Here is a 17,649-nt window from a genome sequence, read left to right as displayed (position 1 = left end):
TACAGTCTATCACAGGGCTGACATGTAGAGACAGACAGATAACCAGTCTATCACAGGGCCGACATGTAGAGACAGACAGGTAACCAGTCTGTCACAGGGCCGACATGTAGAGACAGACAGGTAAGCAGTCTATCACAGGGCTGACATGTAGAGACAGACAGATAACCAGTCTATCACAGGGCCGACATGTAGAGACAGACAGGTACAGTCTATCACAGGGCTGACATGTAGAGACAGACAGGTAACCAGTCTATCACAGGGCCGACATGTAGAGACAGACAGGTAACCAGTCTATCACAGGGCTGACATGTAGAGACAGACAGGTACAGTCTATCACAGGGCCGACATGTAGAGACAGACAGGTAACCAGTCTGTCACAGGGCCGACATGTAGAGACAGACAGGTAAGCAGTCTTTCACAGGGCTGACATGTAGAGACAGACAGGTAACCAGTCTATCACAGGGCCGACATGTAGAGACAGACAGGTACAGTCTATCACAGGGCTGACATGTAGAGACAGACAGGTAACCAGTCTATCACAGGGCCGACATGTAGAGACAGACAGGTAACCAGTCTATCACAGGGCCGACATGTAGAGACAGACAGGTAACCAGTCTGTCACAGGGCCGACATGTAGAGACAGACAGGTAAGCAGTCTTTCACAGGGCTGACATGTAGAGACAGACAGGTAACCAGTCTATCACAGGGCCGACATGTAGAGACAGACAGGTAACCAGTCTATCACAGGGCTGACATGTAGAGACAGACAGATAACCAGTCTATCACAGGGCCGACATGTAGAGACAGACAGGTAACCAGTCTGTCACAGGGCCGACATGTAGAGACAGACAGGTAAGCAGTCTATCACAGGGCTGACATGTAGAGACAGACAGATAACCAGTCTATCACAGGGCCGACATGTAGAGACAGACAGGTACAGTCTATCACAGGGCTGACATGTAGAGACAGACAGGTAACCAGTCTATCACAGGGCCGACATGTAGAGACAGACAGGTAACCAGTCTATCACAGGGCTGACATGTAGAGACAGACAGGTACAGTCTATCACAGGGCCGACATGTAGAGACAGACAGGTAACCAGTCTGTCACAGGGCCGACATGTAGAGACAGACAGGTAAGCAGTCTTTCACAGGGCTGACATGTAGAGACAGACAGGTAACCAGTCTATCACAGGGCCGACATGTAGAGACAGACAGGTACAGTCTATCACAGGGCTGACATGTAGAGACAGACAGGTAACCAGTCTATCACAGGGCCGACATGTAGAGACAGACAGGTAACCAGTCTATCACAGGGCCGACATGTAGAGACAGACAGGTAACCAGTCTATCACAGGGCTGACATGTAGAGACAGACAGGTAACCAGTCTATCACAGGGCCGACATGTAGAGACAGACAGGTAACCAGTGTATCACAGGGCCGACATGTAGAGACAGACAGGTAACCATAGGGCCTTCGCGCCTGACGTTGACGGTGCTTTGGGCCCTAATTAAATTAAAACATTTTATTTTTATATCAAAATCCTGGCCCCTGTGATAGACTGGCGTCCTGTCCAGGGTGTACCCTGCCTTCACCCAATGACAGCTGGGATCGGCTCCAGCCCCCCCGCGACCCTGAATACAGGATAAGCGGTAGACAATGGATGGATGGATGGATGGATGGATGGATCAAAATCCTTCAAAAACACATGACAGGTAGCTAGCACCAATTTCAAACAATAATATCACAACATCCATCCATCAATCAATCTGCACGGACTGGAGGCGGTCGTGACTCGTGAGCTTATCTTTTAAACGATCAAATCAAATTCCTCCCAACGTGTCATCCCACCTGTCTGTCCTGATTCACATCACGATATGGAAGCTAGATGAAATGCTGCTCTGGCCCGACATTAGGAACAATGGGTTAAACTGTGTTTTGGAGTGGATTCGACACCTTGATTCATTAACAAACATACTCCGCTTGATGAGCCCATTTTAAGTGAGAGTCAAAGTACATACATAAACCACTTGTATGCTGCTACCTGCTCAGCTCTGGCTGCATTGATTATAATTGGGCCAATTACACCAATTGACCATTTATTTTGTTTTTTAACATCACGTTGTGCCCTTCAAACCACTGCAAGACCTCGTCCGCATCTTACATGTGATAGAATCCACATTTCCCAGAAGTTGATTGGTTCTCCAATCGCCAGCAATATCAAGCCATCATATCACTCGTCGGCTGGTTGCTAAGTAATTAAATCAAATCAGGGTGGACAATGTTTATAGGCAACAATTTGATGTTGGCTATCGCCCCAAAAAAGTATAAAAATATAATTATTTGTGAACAAAAAAAAGGTTTAAAAGAAAAACAGATTTGAGAAATACATTTTTAGATTTTTCTTTTTCCTCTTGCCTTAATCATCTCACAACTCGACGGATGTATCTGGTGACACTTTGAGGGTCATACTTTCATGTCCCACAGCACAACTTTCAAAGAATGTATCTCTGTCGGAAGAATCAGACCTTTCTGCTCACATCAAGCACGACTTTACACGACAAAGAGAAAGTTAGGTTTAGGAAAAGCATGGTTGGGCTTAAAATAACTACATCTAGTTTTAGGCAGTGAATTTAGGGGCACTTTGGGACATCGGCCTTGTGTCGTTGGACCTGTTCGCCCCCCACCCACTCACCATAAGAAGTCTGTCTCAATATTTATTAGTCGTGTGGATGCATTTCATTTATGTCTCCACCATGGTAAAGCATCCTAATTAATGTTCCTTTGAGATTGTTTTCATGCTGAGCGACGCGATAGAAATAGACAATTTGTCTCCCTAAACACGAAAGCAATAGATAGTCTTTTGTTACTCTTTTATGACAATGAAAGAACATTTTGTGGAGCACTTTCACCTAACGATTGGGGTACTTAATAAAATCACACACATCTTGGCCCCACCGCACTTTAAAGTACTTCACTAAGCTCTGCTTCTGAGAACAATATGAGAATTACAACCACAACTCTTCTATATGTCCCATAGGCATCCTGGGATTATGTTTATAGTGAATTTTTATAATATATAAAAACATGCTGCATATCCTCGGTAAAAACCCTCCCTCTGTTTCTTTCAGGTGGATCTCAGACGACTGGGAACACTGCCCAAGAACCTGCGGCAGCCTGGGCTTTCAGATCCGGACGGTTCGCTGCGTGCAGTTCCTCCACGAGGGCACCAACCGCTCCGTCCACAGCAAGTACTGCAGCGGGGAGAAGCCCGAGAGCCGGAGGCCGTGCAACAGAGTGTCGTGTCCCGCCCAGTGGAGGACCGGAGCCTGGTCAGAGGTGCAGCATCCACATGGTTTATCTGAAGGAGAGATTACTCTGACATTACTCTGGTCAATGATCATTTAGCCAAAGATCCATCTGATTGATTTATTCTTAATGTAATTTCGGTTAGCCTCCACTAATCCCTGTTTCCCCTGCTACTCCATAAAGCTGTCAGAGCTGCCAGGGTCTCCCTGCATAAATATTATCTAATTTTGGGGAAAACAGAATTGATTTTAGAGAGAAGCAGACAGAAGTGTCTTCAATATGCATTTGAAGGTTTATCCAGGATGTCAAACTGATGCAGCAGCGAAGACAGGTTAAAAAGATAAAGATAGAGGCTTATTCTTGCCACTGACAGCCTCCGATCGTTATTAAAAGTGTCTGGTAACGTCACAGAAAGGATGCTACATAATTAGATATTTTGTTAAAGAGTAAAAATCCGTTATGTTTAACCAGAATCACCAGCTACATCACTCTTACCAAATACACCTCCATTGATAAAAACAGTCATTTCACCGTGCCGTAAGGCACACTTCATTCAAAGTTGACAGAAACAAATTCAAATTCACCAAACCCATCCTGGTTAGTCTTTCCTCTGTTCAAACAATCACCAACTCCTGTTTGGTCCAAATAAACCCTTAATTCTCTGTGTGATAATTAATTAGTCAGTGTCTGATCTCCCTTCCTACATTAGTATCTTTTACGTCTTTGGTGGTTTTAATTGTATTAACCGGTCTGCATCAGTGTCGGAAACATATTTGGGCTGGTTCCAGTGTTTCATTTAGGAGTAAACAAACTAATTGACTCCCTGCGGCTTCCTCCGGTCACAGTGTGTGACATCAGCAGGAGATGTGCAACAAAACTAAAAGGAAAAGGAGCCAGCTGGGATCTGTGGGCTTTAGCTTCTGTCTTTATCTTCTCATCCAGTTTTTTCCCTGCTGAATCAAAAAGATAACATTGACCCTTCTGTCTTCTGCTTCTCTCTGATATTGATTTCTAACAAGAATTAGATCATATTCATGCAGGGGGTGTATTTTGTGACAAGGCTGTTGAATGAAGGCTGGGTCGCGGTCTTGAGCTGCGTGCAAACAGGAGCTGCGATGTTGGAGGTACAGAGATAAGGGATCTTGTCCATTCAGGTGTTGTTTACCAATGATATAGAGAAATATGCTGCGTGACTTTTAACTCTCCTTGGGTAGTGGCAGCTTGACAGAGTACTAGCGGGGGGCCGGGCTTAGCCGTGGGTCAGTCAGCCTATTTAATTCCTCAAATATGAAGCAAAGTAGAGGGTAAAAAAGAAAAGCTACAAATTGCATGCAGCCGTCAGCATATTTGGCGCCAAACTGCGCTCATTGTACAAATACAACCAAATCTAGAGGGCCCTGTTTGCACTCAAACAAAATGCTCATTGGTCATTTGGGTATTCTCCAAAACTCATGGCATCATAACATGCACCCATTATAAAAAGGTAAATTGAGTGAGTTGTGAAGTCATCCCAAAATTGGCTAACCCCCACGTCTAGACACTAATGGGCTTCAATGGACGTTGTTAAACACACCATTCAAACTCAAAAAACCAGCGGCGATGTATTAAGGCAAGTGGTTCAAAGTCGTCCTATGAGACGCATCTTCACATTTTGCCAAAAACAACATTAAACTCACCAAGCTGTCTGCCTGTAAAACTGTCTCCCCCCCAGCTGTGGTTCTGGGTGCAGAACGGCGGCTGGGGTTAGCGATGCAGTCAGCCGTGTAATCAGTGGTGGCCCCTACCAGCCGGGGGCCCCGTTAAGACTACTGAGCGATAAATTGTGAGTCTCCGCGACCACTAGAAGATTCCCCATAACTGACCCAATATATTTATGCAGTCTGCTGCAGCAGAATAGGAGATTAGCTGTGGACGGACAGAGAGCTGCACATTCACTCACGGACATGCGCGACTGCTCGCATGATCCTCCCGTCCGAGATTCTTTTTTTTTTAAGTTGAGATGCCCCTTCTTTAGCAACTTATTGCATGCCATACTGTGTAAAGTTCCTGTTATCCAAGACACAACATGTTTTAGTGAGAGACTTCATGTCCTGTAGATTCAACTCAGGAAAAAAGTCTCCATGCTGGTATTTTTGTCAGGTCAACCCAGCAGCAAGACATTTTGTTTCTCGGTGGAGATTGAACTTCAAGATGGCTTGTTATCCCAGTTGTTGGTGACATACCACCGCCCTACTTTCACTCCAGAACCCTCTCATTGTGCTGCATGGGAGTGAGCCTATGTGTGCTCTTCCACAGTGCTCCGTGACCTGTGGAGAGGGGATGGAGAGGCGTCTGGTCACCTGCCGGATCGGAGATCAATGCAACGGAGACAAACCCGAGACTGTGAAAATGTGCAAACCAGGACCGTGTCACAGTAAGCATGTCATTTATTCAGAGCTGAAGCAAAGCCAATACCGATTCCAGCTGATTCTCGAATCCTGACGTTTCCATGTGAATTCCCCCTCTTCTGAACATTGTCGAGCATGCTACTCAGGAAGTGTATTATATTACGTTTTACTTATAGCTCCTTATAAAGTATTATTACTTAACTTATTACCTGGTATCCAACTGGAATCAGCAGGAAATTCTGTAAATCAGTCTGAATAACGATGTGGTGATGGTACCTGCTGTACACTTTATTTTGTATTGCCACTGCAGCACGAAGGACGCATGTGTCAATAAATCCACCGTCTCTGAGTGCCGTGCTCAAGCTCACCTGTGTTTACCTTCATTAAATGACTCAAAAACATAAAACACCATCTGCCTTTCTTACGAAGGAGACGTGCGGTTACCAGGGAGCTCTGCAGCACCTTTTCCAACTGCGACACCAGTGACGTGACTGGCCTAGAGTATATTTAAACATCACCCCGCTCACTGATGGATACTCACCGTCACCCAGCCGTTAGAAGAGAATAGAATAGAATTACTTTATTAATCCCAGACTGGGAAATTTGTTAAATGTTATTTAACACAGTCCGTGTGGGCTTCACCTCACCCCACTGCTTCAGAACACAAGATGGTGATCATTAAGCATTTTCATAAAGAATCAACTTATATGTCTTCTCCATGTCAAAGCTATTTTGAGAGGTTTCACGCCCCTAAACTATAAATCACGTCTTGTTCCGACCCTCCAGTTGGTTTCCATTTATTTCAGCATGGCATTAAAATCAATCGGCAGACCCATTGAAACTTGCTGGACTTCATTCTACAATTAATCACGATGAACCTTAATGTGTTCTAAAGGTCTGTTATTGTTGGCTCAGATTCCTGTTAAACTTTTCCCCAGCAGCTCACAACAATAACACAACCGCGGCGACTGTGATGAAGTGCTCAACGTAAGAATGTCCAGGAGTCTGAGAAGTTTTCATGTGACCTGAAGTCACAAACAAACTGAGTGGAAGGATGGAAAAATCAGTTTGTAACATAAAACACCAGAATATGGTTATAGAATGTGTATTTGTAGTGAATGGACTGAAAGATATAAAGTCTCTCTCATCACTAGTATCTATTAAAGCCGATTACATTTAAAAAAAAATGTTTTGCTGTGAACAAAAAAAAAAGCATTCAAGCAGAAAAATCATACTGTTGCAGTGACCTTGAATCATATTAATCATTATGGTTCATTGATTCAACACAGTTTTGTCAACCTTTGGTCTGGATTGTCATTGTCCCACTGTTCTTGTTCTGACCGGCATCACAACTGTGTTAAACGAGTTTTAAAGGCCACCTTTTCATTGATCCGCTCGGTTGTCTGGTGTGAAGTTGATGAACGGTGCGATTTGACGCTTTGCACTAAAAGTAAATGATATTTTAACATTTACAATTTGACAAAAAAACGCAAATAAAATACAGCATCTTTGTCTGATTGGGGCCTTATGCTCCGTTTTAGCATGTCAGAGATTAAAGGTATCACGTAAAGTTCCCTAAAATGCAATTCATAGACTTTTACCACAAAACACACACACTTCCGATCCACTACGTCTAAGTCAGGTTATCTAATAAGGATGTCCCTCAAGCAGCTCACTCAAGCAAACCATGGCCATTAAATATTAATAATGCAATATTATTATTATAAATTACCACTCTCACACTGTTTGGCTTCAACAGCCCGTAACATCCTTCGATAATCATTCATTCATATAAAAAGCATCTTCTATTGATGGACGGTTGGCAAATGTCTTATTTTTTCCAATTCTTTGGATTAAAGGTTGATCCCGAGTTGATTTGCTGCGACGACACAGGGATTAACGTGGATGAAAATCCAAATAACACGCCACAGTGCGTCAAAGGACACACTGTATATCAAATATCGATCCATGCTATATGTGGCTGTAGGATATGAATTCTCCACAGCTTTAATGTGGCCTTCTGTATATGCAACGAGTAGTGATTAAAGCACATCGATACATATTATGACTTTTTTGGGTTGAGCACACTGAATACATTAAATCAGACGAAACCCTGCTGCCTCATCCTGTAGTACAGTTATACAGTTGTACTATTAAAGCTAGAAAGGCAGATGAAGAGAAGCAGGATTTTGAAACCCATCAATTGTCGTCATTTTGACTGGTCATTAAACATATCAAAGAAAAATGTATGAAAGAGAATGTATTTGTGTATTTGTATGAATGACCTTGAGGGCCAAGTGAAGCGTTTCAAAGGACTTCCAAGATGTTCTCTGAGCTGACTCAGCACACTGTAATTTGAGTTAATAGCTCCTCTCCTCTGTGTTGTATTGATAAAGTTGATGGCAGCATATCAGGGCCATTGTAAGTAGACAAAAACGGAGCCAAAGGACGGACCATTCTGTGAAAAAGACTCACCAGACATTTCCGAGATTCAAGTACAGATACTTTTACAGGAGTAAAAAAAATGTTACGTCTATTAACAGCACACTGAAAAGAGGTCCAGTTTGTGACTCCTCTGACAGAAAATGCTGCACCATAAAAACAAAAAAAACATGATTTTAACCATCTGCTACCATCTTTTGTGGCTCAGGAGTCAGGAGGATAATATGCAGGTTATGAAATGTTTTTTCTTTTCATCCTGATGGTTAGAAACCGACTTTAGGGATTCTGGAAATAACAAAACAGCAGAGAGGTGTTTGTCTTTTACAGAAATGGAGACTTTTGACTGTTACATGTAATGCAGATGCTAATACATCATGTTTTAGCATGGAGCTGATTTAAGACCTGCTTAGATTAGTATGTAGAATGGTAAGGAAGTGAAGCACAGCTCTGAAGCCGGGCTCGATCTGCAGCTTTTTTCAAATCGGAGACTGACACGGTGCAACAACTTGCCTTCGTGAGTCTGGAATAGAAAGGATGCGTCTAGGCTTTGCCTCAAGGGACGAGAATGTTTATTGCTGTTGGAAACACCATCAGCTGCCTGATGGTTTTATCATCCAGATTTGAACTCCCAAATATCAAACAGGTTAGTGAATGGAGGTTAATGACCTGGATTTGTAAACCCCTCGCCATGTTTGACAGCCTTTAGCTGAACATCTGTACCCATCAAGGCCCCGGACCAGATTTCTCCTCCTCTAGACTGAGCCCCACTCAAGCCAACTTCATTCTGCTGAACACTGAATGCAGCTGATGTTTTACAGTTGTTTGTAAACACCGAGCTGTCACTCCCTGATTTAAAGCAATGCCTGAGTGCTCTGTAATGCACCCACTTCCACTCAGCCTTTCTGATCTCTTTCCAAGGCCGTTTCACAGCTTTGCAGTGCTGCTGACATGAACTGAGCTCTAACTGTATTATTTCCTGCTTTCAGATGAGCCATGCAATGGGGACAAATCCATCTTCTGCCAGATGGAGGTCCTAGCGCGGTACTGCTCCATTCCCGGCTACAACAAGCTATGCTGCGACTCCTGCAGCAAGCGGGGCGGAGCTCTATCGCTGTTCTCGGAGGCGGCCGAGACGGAGGAGCACGGCCGCTTCGGCTCTGCCTCCCAGCTACTCGAGACATTAACGGCCTCCGCGGCGGCGAACGCCACACGGAAAGGATCCGCCACCCCTGCGCCGCTTAAGAAAGCCCCGTCGAAGACGACCACAGCACCGCGGCGGGTCCCACGACACACGGCTCTCGCTGGCAGGAAGCTGCCCGCTATGGCGCAGTCTACCCTGGCAGATTCCACAGAGGGTCAAAGGTCGAGCGGCTTGACAGACCATCGGTGGCCGACGGCGCATTCTGAGGTGGAGAGATGAAAGAGACGCGCTTCCCCCTTCAGGACTCTTAATGTATAGCAGCTTCATCCTGAGTCTCCTCACACCAAAAACACCACCGAGAGATAAAACACGGAGAGAAAGAAAGAAAAGTGCTGGTTCACTTTGTTTGAATTTCCATTTTGCCCCTCACATTGGCTTCAAATATCACATCACAGACTATAGCGCTACTTCTACAGCCGTCGCTTTATTTTCATGCATCTCACCGAGCGGAGGAAATCATTCATCAAGGGAAAGGGGGCTCATTGTCCGAAGGGAAGTTTCATCTGTGTCAAATGAAACTCATAGTGAATCATTTTAAGGAATGCAAAACAGGAGAGGCAGATTCATATTCTAAAGATCAACTGCAGACTTCTGAGTTTAGTAGATATGACAAAGAAACTTAATTCCAAACAAACCTATTTTCACCCAGCGACCCTTTTGACGCTTTCTCTGAAGTCAGGTACAGCGACAGGTGCAGGGAGGTGACTGTATTTCCCCTGGGACTGCTCCAGTCTTTGGTCTTGTCATTTAATGAATCCGGTCTGCAGAGGGTCCTCCGGCGAACCACAAGCAGACGGCGACAGAGAAAATGTCAACAGGTGCAGTCATTAGGGCTGATTCAATTTGTGAAAATGTATGCAGACTGCAGAAGGAGAGCACGGTACAGAAAGAGAGACAGGTGCAGTAATACTTGGTGGAATGCAAAAAAAAAAAAAAAGACACAGCGTGAGCGTTAATAGTAGCATTCAACGTGTTGTTTTCTAGGTAAATAGCAGATGATTTGCATAGCGACATGTTGCAACTAATGTCAAATATCTACATTGTCACCTTGAAGCTGCATGGGAGGTTTCATTTTCTAAGAATTAACAGTGGAAGACGGCCGACAAAAGGTTTAGACGATTGTCTGTTGCAGCAGAGAATCCATCTTTTTACTTGAAGGTTACAAACTGCCATTTTCTTGCCAAAAAAATGAAAGTGTGAAGCTTTGCTTTCTGACAATTCACGTGTCCCAGTACTTGAGTAGTCACTGCATATACAAAATCAAACAGCATACTTTGTCTGGCCGCATATGGGAAAGTGGCCGAACCAGTGAAAACCATTAAGAAAATGGTTTTAGTTGTATAGATTTTTATATAACCAGCAATGTCTTAAATGGCGCTCTACAATTTCTATGGAAATGGGTATTTATAAAGGTTCCTGTAAATACTGTACATGAAAATATCAGTATTATTTTAAGAAGGATACTTTCAAAAAACAACATTTTAATCAATTATGATAACATTATTTTTAATGTTTACAGTGTCAGCGGCGGTGTTAAATGGACATTAATAATGCACTCTAAATGCTGGTGCAACATTCTCTGGGGAATGTTTTAAAAAGAATAGTTCAACATTTTGAGCTTGTTTTCTTTTCTTGCTGAGAGTTAGATATAGAGATGATATGTATGATAACTTTGAACCTCCATTAGGAGACGGTTAGCTTAGCTTACCATGAAGGCTGGAAGCAAGGGGAAACAGCTCTGTCCAAAGTACCTCCACCAACACCTCTTTTCACTCATTTTATATGATGTCGGCGTAAGGTTAAATATACAGACCTGTCAAAACCACACATAGCAATTTTGTTAGCTTTTAACAGAGCTAGGCTAGCTGCTCCTCGAGCATCATTGAGCTAAGCTAAGCTATCTGTCTCCCGGCTGTTTTAACTTGCATGCATGAGAGCGTTCTCTTCCCCTCTAACTTTTGGCAAGAAAGTGAATTATCCCAAAATGTCAAACTATACCTTAAAGAAGCGTCTTATACACGTTACTTCATCCCAGCCTTGACCTTTTTTCTCAATCGTACGTTTGTATGGTGCTAGCCATAGACCTGTTTGACTCTTACAATACTGTATGTCACATACAGCAGGTGCTTGTTCAGCTTGAACAGACTAGAAAAGGAAGTGAACATTTCCCCTTACAGATGAAAAGTGTGTGAAATTCCTACTTTGATGTGACCACGAAAGACGAAAAAAACTCATCTTGAAAACACTTCAGTATTGGATTTGCAGGTTATTTTCTACAGCGACACAAACTGTCGAATTTCAACTCAATTAAAGCTGCATTAAGCGTTTTTTGGACCACTAGGGGGCAGAAAGACTCCCAAACAAAGTCACAGTTGTATATTTACATATCTAGCAGCAAGAGAGCAACATGAGCGTCCTACGTTTCTGTCCACCTGATGAAAATGAATTCAACGTTCACTCACATTTTGGCTCTGTTTTGGTCTCCACCATCTCCTGAGGGAATATTTCTGTCTTTAAATTCAAAATACTCCAGCAAAATACTCCAGTGTCCTTCAGCAGCTACTGGTTTACTTCAGCAGTCGGCTGTTTGGATACATATCACTCATCTTTTGTGTAGCTGATGAGAGCCAAACCAACGTGTGCTGCAGGTTTTTGTTCTCAGGTGGTTCAGCCCTGTGAGAGAGCCTTTTCACAGTACGCATTGTAGTTCATATCAAAAATCTCGCTTAATGGAGCTTTAAGCTCAACACACCCATTCATATTCAGTCTGAACAAGGTTTTATTGAACACGTGGTGTTTGTAGGAACAAAGCCTCGTCGTAAAGCACAAGAAGCTAGCATTAACTGTGTTTGGAACATGTTTTTTTTTTCTCAAAAGTATTAAATGGCTTCTTTTTTTTACGGTGGAAGAAGGTTCAGGAGAGAGAACGCTATTTATTTTAGAATTCTTCACAACCACCATGCATCTGACTGCAATAGCAAAGACACAGTTTTGTGTTTTCAGCAAAGAAATAACGATTCACACTCACTCCTGTGTGCCAATGTATAGTACATGTATATAGCATTGAGTACATAAATATTTATTGAAAGTTAAAGGCTCCTTACATTATGTGCAGTGCCAGCTGGTCGACAAGTTGCAGCAGATAAACCATTGAATGACATTTATGAAAATCTTTCATTCACATTTAAAATGGATTTCTACTTTTAAAAAAACACCATAGAAGACAGAAATGACATTGTTTTTTTTGCAAACAATTAGATGTAAATATACATGCTCAATTTTGAGATGTTTGACTTGTTGTCAGAAAGCTGTCTTTTCACAGCTGTTTTCTAGAAGTTGTTAACAGAGTTGTTACATCGCAGTGACCTGTACTGACCAGACAATGCTTTATTTTAACCAATAAAACATGACTAGTGTAGAACCAGTAACGTTTTTTATGCTTTTTGTAGTTGTCAGTATTGTCTAACAATTTATTGTTCTTTTCACAACCTTTACTCGCCTATACAACATTGCTGCTAATGTTATACAGAGCTTGTAATGATAAATAGTCGTAGATGTTACATTGACAATCCCTGAGCCTCAGACAGATATTACTGCAATGGATTCTCCATGTACTGTTACCCCTTACCTCCCTTTGCTATCCGCGCATTGAAGTATTACGATTGTCAGTCACTATCTGCTCTATTCGCTTTTCTTTGTATGTGTGTAGATTGAAGTGTACACTACTGATGCTGTTTGTTGTAATGGGGAGCACATAGCAATAAAAGATTGATTAACTACTCTGATGTCTTGCTTTCAAGGCTTTCCTCCATCTTCATTTATGCACCTGTGAGGCTCAGTGTTGCTGTATTACAGTTTTTCTCCATTGGTTTGGCTCATTTCTTGAAACAGAAATGACATTCTCAAAACTCTAAGATCATTTGGCAAAACAGTCTTACAGTTCAGCACAACACCATAGTTCACTTGCAAAAGCTCATATCTCTCCCAAAACAGTTCGCTCATGTGTCAAATCTAAATTCCTTTCTCATATAAATAGTCAGTGCCCCCAAAATGCATCATCCCTTTGGCATTGTGTACTGCAAGTCAAAATGTTTAGACGTTTTGTCACTATGGCAGAGGACAAGTGAAATATCCCTCATGTCCACCACTAAGTCTTAGCCCAGTCCTTCATTGACAATGGTTACTGTACTCGTTTTTTTGTCTAGCTAACAGAATACAATTGTGTGTAAAACTGAAAAAAAAATAGGATTTTACGGTAAGAGTAGCCACCCGTGCCAGGTTGTCGTTCAAACATAGAATTCAAAGGACAAAAATCCATTCGTAATGTATGTCTTATGTATTTCTTACAGAATGAGTTACCAATGAAATTGTATTGTTGCTTTACTTTTTACCACTATTCTAATGCATCACTGAACAGTGACTGGAATACTACTGTATCCCATTGAGGTACATTATTGCAGGGCTATAACGCACACACAGACACACACACACACACACACACACACACACACACACGCACACTAAATGAATAGGTAAATGTACATTTCTTGCTTTATGCACAGTGTCCAGTCCTACAGTATACAACATATAAATCAATTATTGACTGATATGAGTACATACCTGTTTTCCCTGCGAAAGGTTTGGATGATGGAGGAGACTGTAGAGCGAGGCACTAGGCTGCACTCTGCGACCTGCCTCCACCATTGTGAGACGGTGGTTGACAACATGGTCTATAATTGTGGCCCGAATTTCATCCGGGACAACATGGTGTCTTCGTGCTCCTCGGCCTCTTCCCCCTATTCCACCACCACGCATCCTTACTCCTCTTCCTCTTCTTCTTCATGGAACAGGCAGTTGCCCTTGTTCATTTGCTTGGCCAGGTGCCTCCATGTTCAGAAATGGTACTGGTTCTGGTCAACCTTTATAGATATATACTGTATATGTTTGGCAGCATTCACAATCATAGACAGCACCTGTCAGGTAACTAAACATACGGTTTGATTGGTCATCTGAGATGAGTGAAACTCCTCCTTCGTTAGTCAAGTTCTAGTTTCACCTGACTGTCAATTACTGTACTCAATTTATCAAACGTTCCAAGAGATTCATATATGGTATTCATGGTATTATGTTCTTGACTAATTTTGACAATTGATCAGACTATTGTGCAAGTGATGACTTACACAATGAAATGATGCTGACATGTTTTGAAGAGAACAACCATTAGACTGAGAATCGACAATCAGTTTAGATCAACAAGATCTATTCACCTGGAAATTGTGCTAAATGTAGGCTACCTGTACTTAATCATTGGCAAAGATGTAATGAGATATTGAGACATGTACTAAGACAATTGCAATTTGATGAAATTAATGAGAAATGCAATTCTGTTGTGGACAATTGCCAAGTGGTTTGGAGATTTGTCCATGTTGTTTTGAGAATGTAATTTCTGTTTCAAGAAAAGAGCCAAACCAATGGAGAAAAACTGTAAAGAAAACATCCTGTCAATCACAGTCATGGAAGTTAAGTTAAGGTTGAGCATGTTAACAAGAAAAGTTTCACATATGTACAAATTCATTTTGACTCATGATATCTTAACTTGAGATGTCCAAAACTCTAATAAATATATAATTAGATGTTGCATTATGGATGATATCTTAATGAACAGTCAAAACTACATCAAAGTTCTGTTGAATTTGAGCTTTGACCATTTAAATGGAGAAGTCACTGGAACTCACTTTCTGAAAAGGCGAAATTTAACTGTAGATCATTCTCGGTACAACTCGAAGGTTAGTTCTTATTTATCAGAGTGTAATACAATCTTGAATGAATAAGAATAATAATCCTAGTCTATATTTTAAAAGTTAAATGTGCTTGCTATAAGGAGACTGTCACAGCATGATTTCAGTCATCCAATACAGGAATGGATGACTTATTTTATAAAACATAAAATAATAAATATTCCTGCATAATCTTGTCAGGCAATACATTTGAGAGTTCTCTTCTCTTGGAATTTCTTCTTTATTTGACAAAATGCCAAATAACAGAACATAACGTGTAAATCTTTCCGTTTGAACGCCTTACTGAAGTATTTAAAATAAGTTGTCTGCACAGCATGACTCTATAATTCCATAACAAAAGCTCAATGTGCCTGTACGCCGGTGAATATCTCCTTGGTATTATCATTTTTTCACTTCATGAAATTGCTTATATGGTAAACTACAGCTAATAAAGACAACAATACTGGATTAGTCTGTTCGGCTATTTCAACCCTCTAATAGTGATCTATCTTATTCCAACAGCGCTGTAAATATTTACATCCAAACATTTTACTGGTGAGCTGGATTGCTGCAGATTCTATTTTTAATCAGCTCAACAGGATTAGCTGCCGGATGGATTTTTGTAAGACATGGATATGTCTGCTCAGCTCTACAATGCATATTTTCTGAGGCACTGAGAAAACAGGAGCAGCATTATAATATTTCTCCTTGGATGCTAATAAAATCCTAGAAAAGGTACCACAGTGGGAGACATCGGTGCAATGTTCATGTAAGCCTCTGAGCTCTCTCGACAAACGGGCTGAGAAAGAGGAACCGACAACAGAAACAGCAGTAAGAAAGGAGGATGTAATTACTGCCAGTTGCCATGTTGTATGACAAAATCAGCGAAGGACGGGAGACGAAGGTGAAATGAGAAAATAAATCAGCAACCGGGAAAGCAACTTACTACTTACTTTCTCTTTGTTGCTTTTTCTATGGCACTCAGCGCTCAGACATCTGGCCCTGAGCCAGCAGCCTGTGCATGACTGATGAGGGCTTATCCTCTGAGCTGACACACTATAAACTACTTTGCACTTGGGTGGCTGCTTTCGGCAATGTTGCAGAAAAGTGACGTAAGTCTACTCTAATCATTTTGTAGTGCTTGTTGTTCTCATGATCTGGCTTGTTTCCTAGTGTCCCTAGGGTCTCCATCTCCCCGAATCCCCGACGACGATGCTTCAACTCCCGAGTCAGCAGTTTTTCATCCGCAGTCCAGCGGTCCACCCATCCCTGGTTCCCACGCGCAGACACCTGTCGCTGGTTCCCACTCGCAGACACCCGTCGCTGGTTTCCACTCGCAGACACCCGTTGCTGGTTCCCACTCACAGACACCTGACACTGGTTCCCAATTGGTCACATGGCCGACACCTGTCGCTTGTTGCCACTCGCAGACACTTGTTGCTGGTTCCCACTCGCAGACACCCATCCCTGGTTCCCACGCGCAGACACCTGTCGCTGGTTCACACTCAGACACCTGTTGCTGGTTCACACTGGCAGACACCCATCCCTGGTTCCCACTCGCAGACACCCATCCCTGGTTCCCAATCGCAGACACCTGTCGCTGGTTCCCACTCGCAGACACTTGTTGCTGGTTCCCACTCGCAGACACCCATCCCTGGTTCCCACGCGCAGACACCTGTCGCTGGTTCACACTCAGACACCTGTTGCTGGTTCACACTGGCAGACACCCATCCCTGGTTCACACTGGCAGACACCTGTTTCTGGTTCCCACGCACAGACATCTGCCCCTGGTTCCCACGCGCAGACACCTGTCGCTGGTTCCCACTCGCAGACACCTGTTGCTGGTTCCCATGCGCAGACATCCACCCCTGGTTCCCACGCGCAGACACCTGTTGCTGGTTCCCACGCACAGACATCCACCCCTGGTTCCCACCCGCAGACACCTGTCGCTGGTTCCCACTCGCAGACACCTGTTGTTGACCCTGTCGTGCTGTAGCAATGCCACGTTCCTGAGCTGCATCACTCCCAATTTTCTGAGATGAAGCAGTCAGTTCCTGAGGTGCTGGGGTCCCGTCCCGGTCATCCAGCAGAGTCCTGTCTATGTAGACAAGTTGTAGAGAAATAGAGGCACAATGTAAGATGTGTTCATTGTATCATCAATATTATATGAGGTTGAAGATAGTATTTTGTTACCGTTGCCAGTTAAATGACTCGGCACCACAAACACATTAGCAGTGATATGCAGCAGTAGAACACAATTATTCATTTTAGGGTTGAATTGAACAGAGATTCTGAGTAGAACAGTTCAGGCACATTAGCTAAATCAAACACAAAAATAATTTTGTATTTTATTAATTTGTAATGAGTTAATAATGAATTGATATTCATTAATTGATCCAACAATCAATAATGGGAAAACAATGACATCATACACTTTCACTGCTATACCGATGACATCCAGCACTACATTTCCGCTGAAATCCATCACCCCTGCTACTCATTGACCACCTGCCTCACTGAAATACAATCATGG

The 17,649-nt window shown here is 42.7% G+C and overlaps 1 protein-coding gene across 2 annotated transcripts in view; it reads left to right on the top strand.

Moving 5' to 3' along the window:
* The window catches only part of adamts3 (ADAM metallopeptidase with thrombospondin type 1 motif, 3), a 125,388-nt gene extending 112,197 nt beyond the window's left edge, over positions 1-13,191 (top strand). For both annotated transcript variants that reach the window (XM_084024342.1, XM_084024343.1), the window contains 3 exons: positions 3,132-3,339; positions 5,605-5,722; positions 9,125-13,191. In XM_084024342.1, the coding sequence (XP_083880468.1) occupies positions 3,132-3,339; positions 5,605-5,722; positions 9,125-9,558 (760 nt within the window). In that variant the 3' untranslated portion in view covers positions 9,559-13,191. The remainder of the gene's footprint in view (positions 1-3,131; positions 3,340-5,604; positions 5,723-9,124) is intronic.
* The last annotated feature ends 4,458 nt before the right edge of the window (positions 13,192-17,649 follow it).

Source organism: Eutrigla gurnardus (assembly GCF_963514095.1).
Source record: "Eutrigla gurnardus genome assembly, chromosome: 13".
Classification (NCBI taxonomy): domain Eukaryota; kingdom Metazoa; phylum Chordata; class Actinopteri; order Perciformes; family Triglidae; genus Eutrigla; species Eutrigla gurnardus.
Note: the sequence above shows the minus strand (reverse complement) of the source record. Positions and strands in the feature narration are given on the sequence as shown.